A 12,650-nucleotide genomic window follows, 5' to 3' on the forward strand; every position below is an offset into this window, starting at 1 on the left:
GCTATATCGTTTCTGAAAATAAGTGTAATGTTACATATAATGCAATGCATTTAAAATAAATAAATAAATAATATAATATATATATATATATGCCATCACAGGAATAAATTACATTTTAAAATATATTAAAATAGAAAACTTATTTAAAATTGGAATATTTCACAATATTACTGTTTTTTTTTTTTTTTTTTTAAATCAAATAAATGCAGCCTTGGTGAGCATAAGAGACTTCTTTTAAAAACATAAAAAAATAAAATAAAATCGCAGATCCCAAACATTTGAACGGCAGTGTATACATATAAACTCTAAATGTGATAAGCGGTTCAGTGTTTTTTACGCTGTGACTCAAAATGTTATGTATTATTTTCATAATGATCAGTTACAAATTAAGTTATACAAAGTAGTAAATAATAAAAATAAATCTAAAATCTTAAAATGTGTAAATTAATGTCAAGTAAAGACATTACTGCTACGGTGGTAGCTTTACTAAAAAAACATGCTAATTAAAACTTTATAATTTAATAATTTTGTAAATAATTGTTGTGGCCTATGATAAACTCCATATTTTCTGAGTTAACATTTTTTATAAACAAAACCGATGCCAGATGCCACTGCTCTGGGTGTGGTGTGTGTGTGTGTGTGTTCACAACTCACTGCACCTAATGTGTGTGCTGTGCACTAACTTGGATGGGTTAAATACAGAGGACAAATTCCGAGTATGGGATACTTGGCCTTCACGTCATGACAGTTTAGATTTGTTTTTAACAAAACAATGCTTTGCAATGGAATAAGCTATATAAGACATTTGCATGTTTATAACCAATTGAACATAACCATTATCCTAACGATAATGTAGTTACAAAAATGTTTTGCATCCGGCAAATAACAATAACCAATATATACAAAATCAATAACAATAAGGTTTGATTTAACATGCACTAACAATGAACAATACTTCTACAGCATTTATTAATCTTCATGCTAATTTTTACATTTGGTAATACAACTTGATTATTGTTGACATTAGTAAATGCACTGTGAACTAACATGAACAATATTTCTACTGACATTAACAAATAAATGAATGCTTTAAATATATTGCGCATTGTCAGTTCACTTTAGCTAATGCATTAACTAATGTTAACAAATAAGACCTAATTGTAAAGTGTTAGCAATATATCTTTAAGAGTGAATATAGATAAATTAAGTTTTTGTTTTTTTACGGTAAAAAAAATAAAATGGTGTCATACAGATGTCTAAATCTTCAAAAACTTTTTGAAACTAAATACACTTAAAATTAGACCATAACAGGCCTTTTATTTTGAAATTTTTCCCATACTCAAGTGGAGACAGTGTTGCTAATAAGACTGTAAGATCACCATTGTAACACCATATAATTCTTCATGCTCACCCAACACTGTGTAGCCATAAAGACCATGCTCATGACACCACGTAATGACAAATGACGTGGAATATTTTAATAAGGCCGCCAACAGTTCCAACTTTTTTCAAAGATTAATTAATCATCTGCCAGAAGTCTTTTTCCTTCCTCTACAGAAAGATTTTGTAACCATCATGATTTAGTAAAGTGAGAAGGTACAAATGGACAATTGATACTTTTAAATTGTTCCTATACCGTTACCAGTCCCTTTGCAAAAAATTCATTCATCATACCAGACAGGTCTATCAAAGCACAGTAGTGTTTTGATATCCGATACAAATGCAACCACACAGTCCTGTCTGGGACGCCAAGAAGCTGCTCCTCACGCCCTTCTCTTTTAACATCCACAGAAATCAGTCCTAGTCCATTCCTTCCCTTAATAAAACACAGGGAGAGGCACGTAAACCTTTACTCTAGTCCTCTTTTGGGTTGTGGATCAAGAGCGTCGTCTGAAAGGCAATCCGAGGCCACTCAAATGTTCAAGTTTGAAGAAAAGATGACCGAGTGGTAAAGACGGAAACAAAGGACAAGGAGCCGATGTTGGGTGGGGATACAGGTCATATACCAATGGACTGCAAGGCTCTTCTCTCTACTTCATTCAAGTGGCTTGAAAACATGCTATAGCAAGGCTGCTGAGCAAACTGGGTTAGGAAATCTGTCAGATAAGCCTGTGGAGAAAGACGTGGAGAGAAACACTAGAATCATTTAACAGCATATTAATAAGAGATGAAGATATGAAGTCTACACTGTGTTACAGAAATACTGTGTTTTGAATCACAAAATGACTCACCTGAAGGTCAATTTGATATATGGGATCCTTCAGAGCATCTGGGTCTTCATCATCATCATCCTCATAATAATCATCGTCTATGGGGAAATTACAATAACCGTTATACAATGGCTTATTTGTAGAATATAGAAAGCATTGTGCACTTCACTGGTTTACTTGTTTTTGCATTGCATTGCTAAAGATGTGAAGCAGGGTTATTATTGTTAACTAAAACTGAAACTATTGAAAATGTTTTTGTTAATTGAAATAAAAACAACAATGTTTGATGAAAAAATTACATTCAATAATTTTAAATGTTGGCAACTAACTGAAAAGTTAAAAGACAAAAATTACTAACAGGAAATATATAAAAACTAAAATAAACTAAAACTGAAACAAATATGAAGCCAAATACATACATGTAATATTAGAATGGAAAAATGCAAATTTAAGCCTATGTTGGTCATGAATTTTTACCGTATTTGTTGGAGGCAATGAGATCAGACAGAAGCTGTCCAGCTAGTCCTTCATCTTCCTCATCATCATCATCCTCTTCCTCCGCCAGATCATCCCACATTCCAGCAGACTCTGCAAAGCAAGAATTACAAAACTTAAGATGCCCACAATTCAAATTCATCAATTAATACTAATACTAGGGGTAAATATTTAAACCAACCACATAAATACCTTGGCTCCAATCTGCTGGATTTGCTCTATTTGCATTAGCCTCCACCACAGAAGACAGTTCATTGACGATGAGTTTAAAGATCTTTACCAGCAAAGGAATGTTGGTCCACCGCTGTGGGTCTGAGAGGAGCAGATCGGTCAGATATCTGAGGCAATAACAATTATTAATTTGGCAGTTTAAGAGGTCATCTACTTACTCTTGGCCGATTTAGAACGTGTACAAATTCCCTCGTCTGGATTAAAAATTTCATCTCCTTTGACGACTATATCTTGGAGGCGTTTGTCATTTGTATTAAAACCGTGCTGGAGGAGTTTACACAAGGCGACAGCACTGTGGACAGAGTGATTACAGTGTTATTTCAATGCAAGCTGTACAATTCCATCAAACACGCTGGAGACGAGATTGGAAACCCTCACCTGACTTTGCCTTCATACTGGCCATAGAACAGATGTTGGCGACTCATCCACTCAGCCATGACAAACTCTAGGGCAGGTTTCCCTGTGGGACCTGGAAGACTGCATAGGAATTCCAGAAGGGGCTCCAACTGGATATGGACCAGGTGGGCGAAAACCATGATCAGGGACTGACAAATGAATAAAGAGGACATATTTCACACTTCATTTGAGCAGCCAGCTTCAGAATTATCTGTCATGCAAGAAAATTAATGTTCAATACGCAAAAACAAGCAGACTTCTATAACTTGCTGAAAAGTAAAATTGCAGTTTATTAAGTGGGTGCTATTTCTGTACCTTTGCTACATATCATGCCACACCTGCATTCGGGTTCAGCAGTAGGGGTGCGCCAAAATATCGATATGGCGATATCTCGCGATATTTTCTCCCGCGATCGATTCTTGATGCGCTCTTGCCAAGTATCGATATTAAAAGCCATTAGGGCGAGCGTACACGGTGCGAGTTCGGACACTCGGCAGGTCGTGAGATCAGTTTAACTGATAATCGCGTCAAAGCAGCTGGTACAAGGCACGACTGTCCTGCATGAATTTTATCCCGAGCCGGCAGCAATCACGTGGGCTTTCGTGCTAAACCGTCATGTTGCGAATGGGAGAGAGAGAGAGAGAAAAGTGTGTGTGTGTGTGTGTGACAGTGTATGCGCACGCTGTATGGTTGCTGCCACTGAGGTATAGCCCCATCGACGTGGTTGTGTATGATTTGGCAATAGGGGACAGCTGGTGAAAAAACATGTTTAAAAATTATCGGGAGGTGCTTGTAACGTGCTCGGCTCGGCTTGTAATTCCTCTCACACGCTACGAGCCGCGACCATGCGAGCATCACTGATTCCACTCGATTTCTCCCGAGTGAAAAAAATCATCTGCAGCAAAACAAAAATAGTGTCTGTGACTGTTTTGTTGCAACTGATAAGACACAAGTTGTTTTTGTTATTGTGTTTCATCCAAAAACGAAATGGAGATTCATTTTCCTAATTAAAAAAAAAATCTTTTTATTTCTTAAAACATGATATATTGTGAGTTATTACTGATAATATATCGATTATCGCAGTATCGCCATATCGTGATTTTATTGGTATCGTGAACAATGTATCGCGTATCATATCGTATCGTGAAGTACCCAGTGATTCCCAGCCCCATTCAGCAGTATCCCAGCACCATGGTACCAAACATTTACTGTATTATTTTGGTTTCTTTCCTTTCAAGGAACCGAATGTTCTAATGAATGCTCTACAAATAAAGGGTAGGATTTACCCATTTTTGTTCCATGCTGATTCATTTATGAATATTCAGACCATTTTGCAAACGGTTTTGACCAATTCACTGAAAAGAACTGAATCAATAGAACAATTTGCTGATTTAAACATTTATGGCTTAATAGCTGATTAAATATTTTTAGAAATTTCCATGATTTTACATTTCATTACTTTTTCAGTCCTGGAAAACACAATTTTAAAATTCCCTGATACTTCCAGGTTTTCCATGACGATGAAAACAGGCTATTTCTTGACAATTACAGGGTTAATCCAAACTTGACAACAATGTCCTCCAAATATGATGGGCGCCGTCTTTCAAAAATGAAATAAGATGCAACAAAACACTTAAAAATTAATATATAAAATTAAAATAAATAATAATAAATTTAGATCTGGTGTTGATGAAAACAACGACTGAATGTCATGAATGGTGTTAAAACGACTGTTAAACATATTTATTGACATTTAAAATCAACAAATTAAGGTTGACAGCCCTAATATTTTTTGTTCTCTCAAATTTTCCATGGACCCCGCTTGTGGCCCCCAGGCCCAAGTTTGAAAACACTAATGGTATCAGTTTAGTTTCGACACTGGGGTACTGCACCTGGGCCAAAATTCTATTCATGATCCAACCGTACCTGCATCACACTGAGGGTCTCGGCCTGCTGCATCTTGCTGAGAATAGCACGCAGTATTTGGTCCAGCTGGTCAGCCAACTGAGTGCCAGCCCGGGCAATGAGAGTGGACACCAGACGACCTACAAAAGCAGCGGTGAACTCAGACGTGCGAGGGTCCAGGAGCTGACTGACAACCTGCATGACATACCACAGGCCACTGTGGCCTTGCTCATCTTGCCACTGGGCAATCTGCTCCAGCGCCACGGACACATAGGCCCTCAAGCATTCACCACCATTCTGGGAAAATCAGTAATGATGCGAGTTAGCTAACAACTGACATGAGGACTCTGAAAAGATATAACAGATTTTTGTTTTTAGGAAACTGATGCTACCTGCATTGTGGTGTTGTCATCTGTGCGGAGGGTGCACTGGGCCACCGCAGGAAAAGCTTGGCACACAAGCATGTCTGACAGAGGGGGCTTAGTGTTACGAACAACTGTAGTTAGGATATCTATGGCTGTCTGCAAGAACAGAAAAATATGTATTACTTACAGAAAACAATTCATAAATGGAGGTAGAACAAAAATGAGAAGTTTATCTTACAGCACAAAGGCCAGATGGGATTTTATCAGGCGGTGCCTGCATAATGCTAGCGAGAGTAGGAATGAGGCGCATTTGCATGGGTCCTTGGCAGGCTTCAATCTGGGCAAGCTCCTTGAAGATGTCCTGCGCTAAAGATGCAACAACTGGATCTAACAGAAAGAGAAAAGAAAACAAGCCCTAAGTAATCTAATCTACAAGGCAAATGATACTGGATGTTGATCATAAAATTAAATAATTATAAAATGATCTTACCGTTACTGTACTTAAGGAATATGGCAATGGTGAGCGGGCAGATCTTGTTCTCAGCACTCGTGGTGAAAGCCGGATCCACGGTGCACACAATACACAGGGTTTCCATGACTAAAGTGAGAACTTCAGAGCTGAACTGAGCCGCGAGCTGCACCAGCCCTTCCAAGACACTGGGCAGGAACGGCTGCAGGACGTGGGTACTCTCTGACAGCTTGAGTTGATCACAATACCTGTGAAACACATATAAAGAGAGATCACGTAAAAAATACACGACAGTTCAAATGTTTAGGGTCTGTGAAAGTTTTTAAAGATTGTTTAGATTCTTAAAGATTAATTAAAAATTAGCATTTGAAGTCTCTTATGCTCACCAAGGCTGCATTTATTTGATCAAAAATACAGTAAAAATTGTAATATAGTGAAAAACTATTTAATATATTTTAAAATGTAATTGGTTCCTGTGATGCAAAGCTGAATTTTCAGCAGTCATTACTCCAGTCTTCAGTGTCACATGATCCTTCAGAAATCATTTTAATATCCTGATAATTGTTTTTAAAATCAATGTTCAAAGGTTGTACTGCTTAATATTTGTGTGGAAACTATGATAATTTTTCAGGATTGTCTGACGAGTTGAAAGTTCAAAAGAACAGCATTTGAAATAGAAATCTTTTGTAACATTATAAAATGTTGTCACTGTCACTTTAAATCAATTTAATGCATCCTAGTTAAATAAAAGTATCAATTCATTACACATTAAATCTTTCAACGAAAAAAACCCACACACCTTACGGACTCCAAACTTTTACAACTGTAGTGCAAATGACAAAAACACTGGAGAATTATTGAATTTTCAAACACATTGGCAATTATTTGAAATAATTCAATTGTGTAATTCAGTTTAAACCACATATTCATCACCAAGACATTTTTTAGGTTTTCATCCCTAAAATGCTCAGTGTGTAGAACCAATTAAGCTTCCTGCTTAGAAGCAACCCAAGCAAGTCTTTATTAGCTCCTAAAGAATAAATACAAAAAAAAAAGCCTTTATCTTTGTGGTTCTTTTGCTATGGTAAGCATTCAACCATTCTCTGTTCTAATAAAAATGAAATAATGGAACAGCATACAGATGTGTGCAAATTATTAAACCCTACACATGAGAAACTGGAAATAAAAGTCTTACCCCCAGATAGCTCTCACAGCTGAGATCCGAACAGAGGGCGGCTGGCTCTCATGTAAACCACTCACAGTGGCCTGTAGGAACTGCTGAATGAGCTCTGGGGACATCGCTGCAGTGAAGCGACTGGCTGCCCATAAGGCCCGACCCAACAGGAACGGAGAGGCTGCTGGGAATTGAATAACATGCAGATCAGATCCTGTCATTACACTCAGGCCATATACAGACGTAAGATCAAAATTAAAATGTACAGGAAGGTTACCTGGTAAATTGAGGTCAGCAAGGATGACATTGGCGAGGAATCCATGCATGTCAAACTGCACACGACCATTCTTTACATTCTCTGTGATGATGGTCTTGACCGAACCCAGGGACAGCATGCAAGCTTCATGCACCTTCCACCTGCATATCCATGGAGAGATATTGATGTAAAGCAACCCACTGAAAGACAAAGCTTGGCTGTGACAGGGGATGTGTTTTCTCTCTTTACCAGTGTTCACTGCCAGCGTTCTTGGCTTGCTCTGCCTCTTGGAGGTGCCGTGTTGCAGCCGCCGCTAAAGCAGCAGCGCTCTCATTCTGAAACTCGGCAGCCACAGCCTGATGGACGAGAAGATACATTAGATATAAAGGAGGGAAAATAATCAAACACCTACAAAGAAACTCTCTGTGCTCTCACCAGCAACAGATCCTGTGCTGATATCCGGACCGAATAAGAGAACGTATCATCATCCTCATCCTCAACAAACTGCTGTGGATTGGCAGTCCATACCTTGATCTGTGAGACAGATGAGAACGTGAAGATAAAAGCTATAAAGAAAGACTTAAGACACACACTCACACCGCCCACAAACCTGATCCTCCGTGATCTGCATGTAGAGGATGATGTAATATATAAGCTCTGGTAGAGCTTTCTTCACTGTGCTCTTGAACTTCTTGTTTTCCAGCAGTGTGTGGACAAACTCAAAGATGCTGAAGACGAGGTTCTCAAAGCCAAGGACCTCACCTGTGACATTGACAATGAATTAACAGAGCTCAGAGCTTACTAAACCAATCTAAATAATGACGAGCAATTACAAAATCTAGTGCCACATACCATCAGAGTCAACTGGATCATCCACTTCTTCTGTGTAGTTGACCTCAGTTCTCACATAAGTACATGATTGGTTAAGAAAAGTACTTGAATCTGTTATTGAAATGACTGTGGTACCAATAAAAACATCGGATGTGTCTAAGATATTAATGGCAATAGGTTAAACAAGTGGTAAAAGCTGTCAATGACTGGATATAAGGAGGCGCTCTCTGTCAACGTGTTCCACACAATAGGTAGAATCTGTTGCATGGAGGACACCATAGGTTTGGGGAAGTTCTTCACGAGAGCTGTCACTGCCTATGAAGACATAACAATACATAATTACAATTACATCATGTATTTTTCTGCATGATGGAACAGCTAGTCACCTTGAGCACTTCCATTTTCAGGCCACTATCTGAAGTGGATCCGTCTGGGATCTGCAGAGCCTGTATGAAGGCCTCTGTGAACTGCTGCACCACCGGGAAGATCAGAGTATTGGCAGCACCCTAGAATAAAAAACAACGGATTCAAAATTTCAGTTAACTACTTAATATGTTTAACGTTAATACTTTAACAAATGTTAATCAGCTGAACATCTTGTATTTTAATATACTTTCAAATGTAATTTATTCCTGTGATGGCAAAGCTGAATTTTCAGTATCATAACTCCAGTCTTTAGTGTCACATGATCCTTCAGAAATCATTCTAAAATACAGATTTGGTGCTCAGAAAACATTTCTTATTATCATGGTTGAAAACCATTGTGCTTCTTAACATTTTTTCAGGATTCTTTGATGAATAAAGTTCAGAAGAACTTTAGGCTTTTTTTTATTATAATTTTTTTTCATTACATCATAAATGCCATTACTGTCACTTTAAATAAATGTAATGAATTCTTGCAGAAAAAAGGAATTAGTTAGGAAAAAAATTATAATAATTAAAAAAATCTTACTGATCCCAAACTTTTGTATGGTAGTGATATATAGAAGTTAACATTAACCAAGATTAATAAATGCTATAAAAGTATTGTTCTAACTTAGTGGATTGGTAGCAACTGCATTACCAAAGTTATTAAACTGAACCTTATTGTAAAGCGATACCCGTTTGTCTACGAGCTTACCTTTGCTACTTCATCAATCGCACAGATGAGATTGGCGCACGTGGTAAAGATCTCAACTGATCTGGATCGTGTGCGAATACTGTAAACCTGCAACAGTAAGTACAGAACAATTGTTTACACATGATTGTCTCAAAAGCATGGACAGTACCCTGTTTTTAAGCCGAGTATAATACCTCTGCCATGGTAAAAATCTTGTACATTTGAGGCAAAATGACAGGTGCAACATCAGGCATCTGCACATCCGTCACCTCTCGTGTAAATTCTATGAAACACATAATGATATGTCGCTTAATAACAGCGCAAAAACATTGTCATTTGTTGTGACTATAAGAAAGAGTAATAGATGCTTGGAGTCATTACCAGTGAGGACCCTCATGGCGCCGTGTACAGCGTTAACATCCCCACTGGCCAGCATGTCCATGAGGAGCTTGAAGAGCCCGGGCCAAGCTTCAGGCCAGTCCCAGTGTGCAATAGCCGACACGGCGTACGCCACGCTGGAGCGCACCTTACTGATGGCCTCCCGCAAACCACCTGGAAGCAGCTCACGGATCGCAGCTTTGGCCTGAACAGAAAAGGACATGGGAAGCAAATTAACATAATGCCACATCTCCAATACTCTAAAACATCCAGACATAAATACGCGTCTCTAACCCATTCGGTCGTCTCTGGGGGTCTATATTTCTCTGACTGGGCGCACCAATGGGTCTCAACATACTGCTTCAGAATGACAGAAGCCAACTACAACAGATACATAGAAAAGAAATTAAGCAAATGTAACCATAACAATCAAATACTTGTTTTTCCGTTGATTTATGCTGAAAATATCTAGATGTCAACTAAGTCTTACTTGGCGTATAGCAAGTGCTCCATGTGGGTCGACAGTGAGCTCTGCAAGGTGAACTCCAAACTCTACAAAACAGGAGCAAAAATATTTTGTCATTTTCTACAGGGAGCCAAAAACAACCAGAAGCAAATCAAAACCAAATGAATATAAGTGTAGTTCACAAGTACAAAGAACCAACAATATAAGTTAGCAAGTTGGGCCCAAAAATGCATTAGAAGCAAAGTAAGTACAATCAAAGACACATCTAATGTACGCTTCATTCACAGCAACACAGCCACTGGTATATCTTTTATCATCCATGGATTTAACTCAATGAGAGGCTGGTGGCCAAGAGACAATGTTACTGCTGACACCCAACACACAGCAGTAGCCTGAGAGAGGCCACAGCCAGTGACTGATTTTCAAGGGCAAACTTTATGTGGGAAGACTTTTTTTTCTTTCTTTCTAAAAAAAAAAAAAAAAAACCTTGCCGTTCAAAAGACAATTTTTTTTAAAGACACAAATACTTGTATTCAGCAAGGATTCATTAGAGTGATCAAAAGTGACATGAAAAAACTTTTATAATGTTACAAAAGATTTCTATTTCAAATAAATGCTGTTCTTTAGAACTTTTCGAATTATCAAAGAATCCCAAAAAAGTATCACGGTTTCCACAAAAATATTAAGCTGCACAACCGTTTTCAAAATTGATAAGAAATGTTTCTTGAGCACCAAATCAGCATATTAGAATGATTTCTGTAGGGTCATGTGACACTGAAGACTGGAGTAATTATAATAATAATAAACAATATTTTCCACTGTATTTTTCATCAAATAAATGTAGCCTTGGTGAGCATAAGAGTTTCCTTTTTAAAAAAACATTTTAAAAATATTACTGACCTCAAACTTTTAAACGGCAAAAAAATAAAATCTCAATATGAATAATTATGGCTGTAAAAAATGTTTAAAATCCAATCAAAATCAAGTAGCTAGTATGCAGAAGATAACAAAATTCAACATTAAGAGCTCTGCTAGAATACCATTTGCCAGACACTGTAAGAAAATGAATAGTGAGTAGTTTAATAGGCTTAAAAGAGAATATAATGGAATAGTCAAACTTTTGTTTAAAACAATTCTCTGGCATTTTTGAGCCCTGGTTTGTCTCTGGCTGTGAAACTGAATCAAAATGAGTGAATGGGTCATAACCACCATACAATGAGGGGGTCACATCCTCACTAATATTCAGATTAGTGGTCAATTCATACCAGGTTTTCAAGCATTACTTCTTAAACTTGTACATTTTGGTCAATGCTACTGACTCACAACCAGCCCCCAAAAAGACAGTGAAACAGCCCACAGCCCCCCCCCCCCCCAATAAGAAAGTAGTATGTAATAATAATAATAAAAAAAACTTAGCATTAGGAAACTTAAACGGCTAACTAACGTTAGTTCACCCAAAAACTATCATTTACTGTTCTGAGGAGAACTTTATTCTCCCACGGAACACAAACATCACCATTCACTTTTACTGTATGAAAAAAGTATGCAATTAAAGTTAATGGTTACGAAGGATGTCAGTCTCTAACACCCACATAAATAAGTCAAACAGGTTTGGAACAACATGAGATTGAGTACATGATGATGTTGATTTCTTAGAAGTGAACTTAGAATCTTAACAGATATTCTCACAAACATAACGCGTAACGTTATTTACCAAACGAAATTACCGTCATGTGAGTTTAAAAGTGAAACTAAATATAGACGGACAGAACCGAACACCACACATGTAATCTTTTCACATGTCTCTTCAAGCATTAACTATAAATGCGGGAACATGCTGGCTGCACATGCTTTTGCCTCTTCAATTCAATCCAACATGTTAGCAGATTCAGCGCGCGTAACGTACATGGATGAACACGTTCAAGAAACATCATAAAATTACCAAACGTTCGTTTAAAATGAAAAGGCGTGTGTTCAGGAATGCCAGTGTGTGAAAATCTGCACTTCACATGGTGTCATGCATGTTGTGGCAGCATCTCGTCAGTTCTTACCCTCCGTCACTTCCAACACTTTAATACGCTCCTCAGCCGCAGCACGCACTTCTTGCACCGGCGACAGAATGGCGTTCAGCGCGTCTATAAGAGTCTCCTTCAGTCCTTTATCCACCTGGTCGAGAGTCGAAACCGGGCCGGGACCCGAGGCGCTCATACCCGCCATATTTTTGCCAGTTTTGCTGAGGCTCACGGAGAGATGACCGGGGACCCGACGGAAGGATGCACAGCGCGCCAATGCACGTTTAGGGAGGGACTATAAACGACGAAATGTTGCCATTCGCGAATCATTGGCGCTATCATGACCATAATGGCTCCATCCAC

At 38.1% G+C, this 12,650-nt stretch overlaps 1 protein-coding gene across 2 annotated transcripts; it reads right to left on the reverse strand.

The window, feature by feature from the left end:
* Positions 1-1,291: 1,291 nt before the first annotated feature.
* ipo9 (importin 9) lies at positions 1,292-12,575 on the reverse strand. 2 transcript variants are annotated; one of them, XM_084100673.1, is made up of 24 exons: positions 12,327-12,575; positions 10,300-10,361; positions 10,104-10,190; positions 9,813-10,014; positions 9,626-9,714; positions 9,453-9,539; positions 8,719-8,838; positions 8,547-8,647; positions 8,354-8,412; positions 8,112-8,263; positions 7,937-8,035; positions 7,751-7,857; positions 7,523-7,662; positions 7,267-7,429; positions 6,093-6,319; positions 5,841-5,989; positions 5,630-5,758; positions 5,259-5,534; positions 3,315-3,481; positions 3,095-3,228; positions 2,898-3,017; positions 2,688-2,798; positions 2,232-2,308; positions 1,292-2,109 (listed from the first exon to the last, which is right to left on the reverse strand). In XM_084100673.1, exons 1-24 carry the CDS (start codon positions 12,490-12,492, stop codon positions 1,999-2,001), a joined length of 3,135 nt encoding a protein of 1,044 aa, XP_083956799.1. In that variant the 5' UTR covers positions 12,493-12,575; the 3' UTR covers positions 1,292-1,998. The 2 variants fall into 2 exon arrangements, with proteins under 2 accessions (XP_083956799.1, XP_083956800.1); XM_084100674.1 differs by having other exon boundaries at positions 7,267-7,426; positions 12,327-12,571.
* Between the last annotated feature and the right edge of the window lie 75 nt (positions 12,576-12,650).

This window comes from Abramis brama (assembly GCF_963993115.1).
Source record: "Abramis brama genome assembly, chromosome: 23".
In the NCBI taxonomy this organism is placed as follows: domain Eukaryota; kingdom Metazoa; phylum Chordata; class Actinopteri; order Cypriniformes; family Leuciscidae; genus Abramis; species Abramis brama.

Bases quoted from the DNA above. Each gene is read 5' to 3' on its own strand.
- ipo9 (XM_084100673.1), bottom strand. From the start codon at position 12,492: ATGGCGGGTATGAGCGCCTCGGGTCCCGGCCCGGTTTCGACTCTCGAC. The intron at 9,540-9,625 runs GTATTATACTCG...TTACTGTTGCAG, and splicing joins AGATTTTTACCATGGCAGAG to GTTTACAGTATTCGCACACG. The intron at 8,036-8,111 runs GTTTGTGGGCGG...TCTGTCTCACAG, and splicing joins TGCAGATCACGGAGGATCAG to ATCAAGGTATGGACTGCCAA.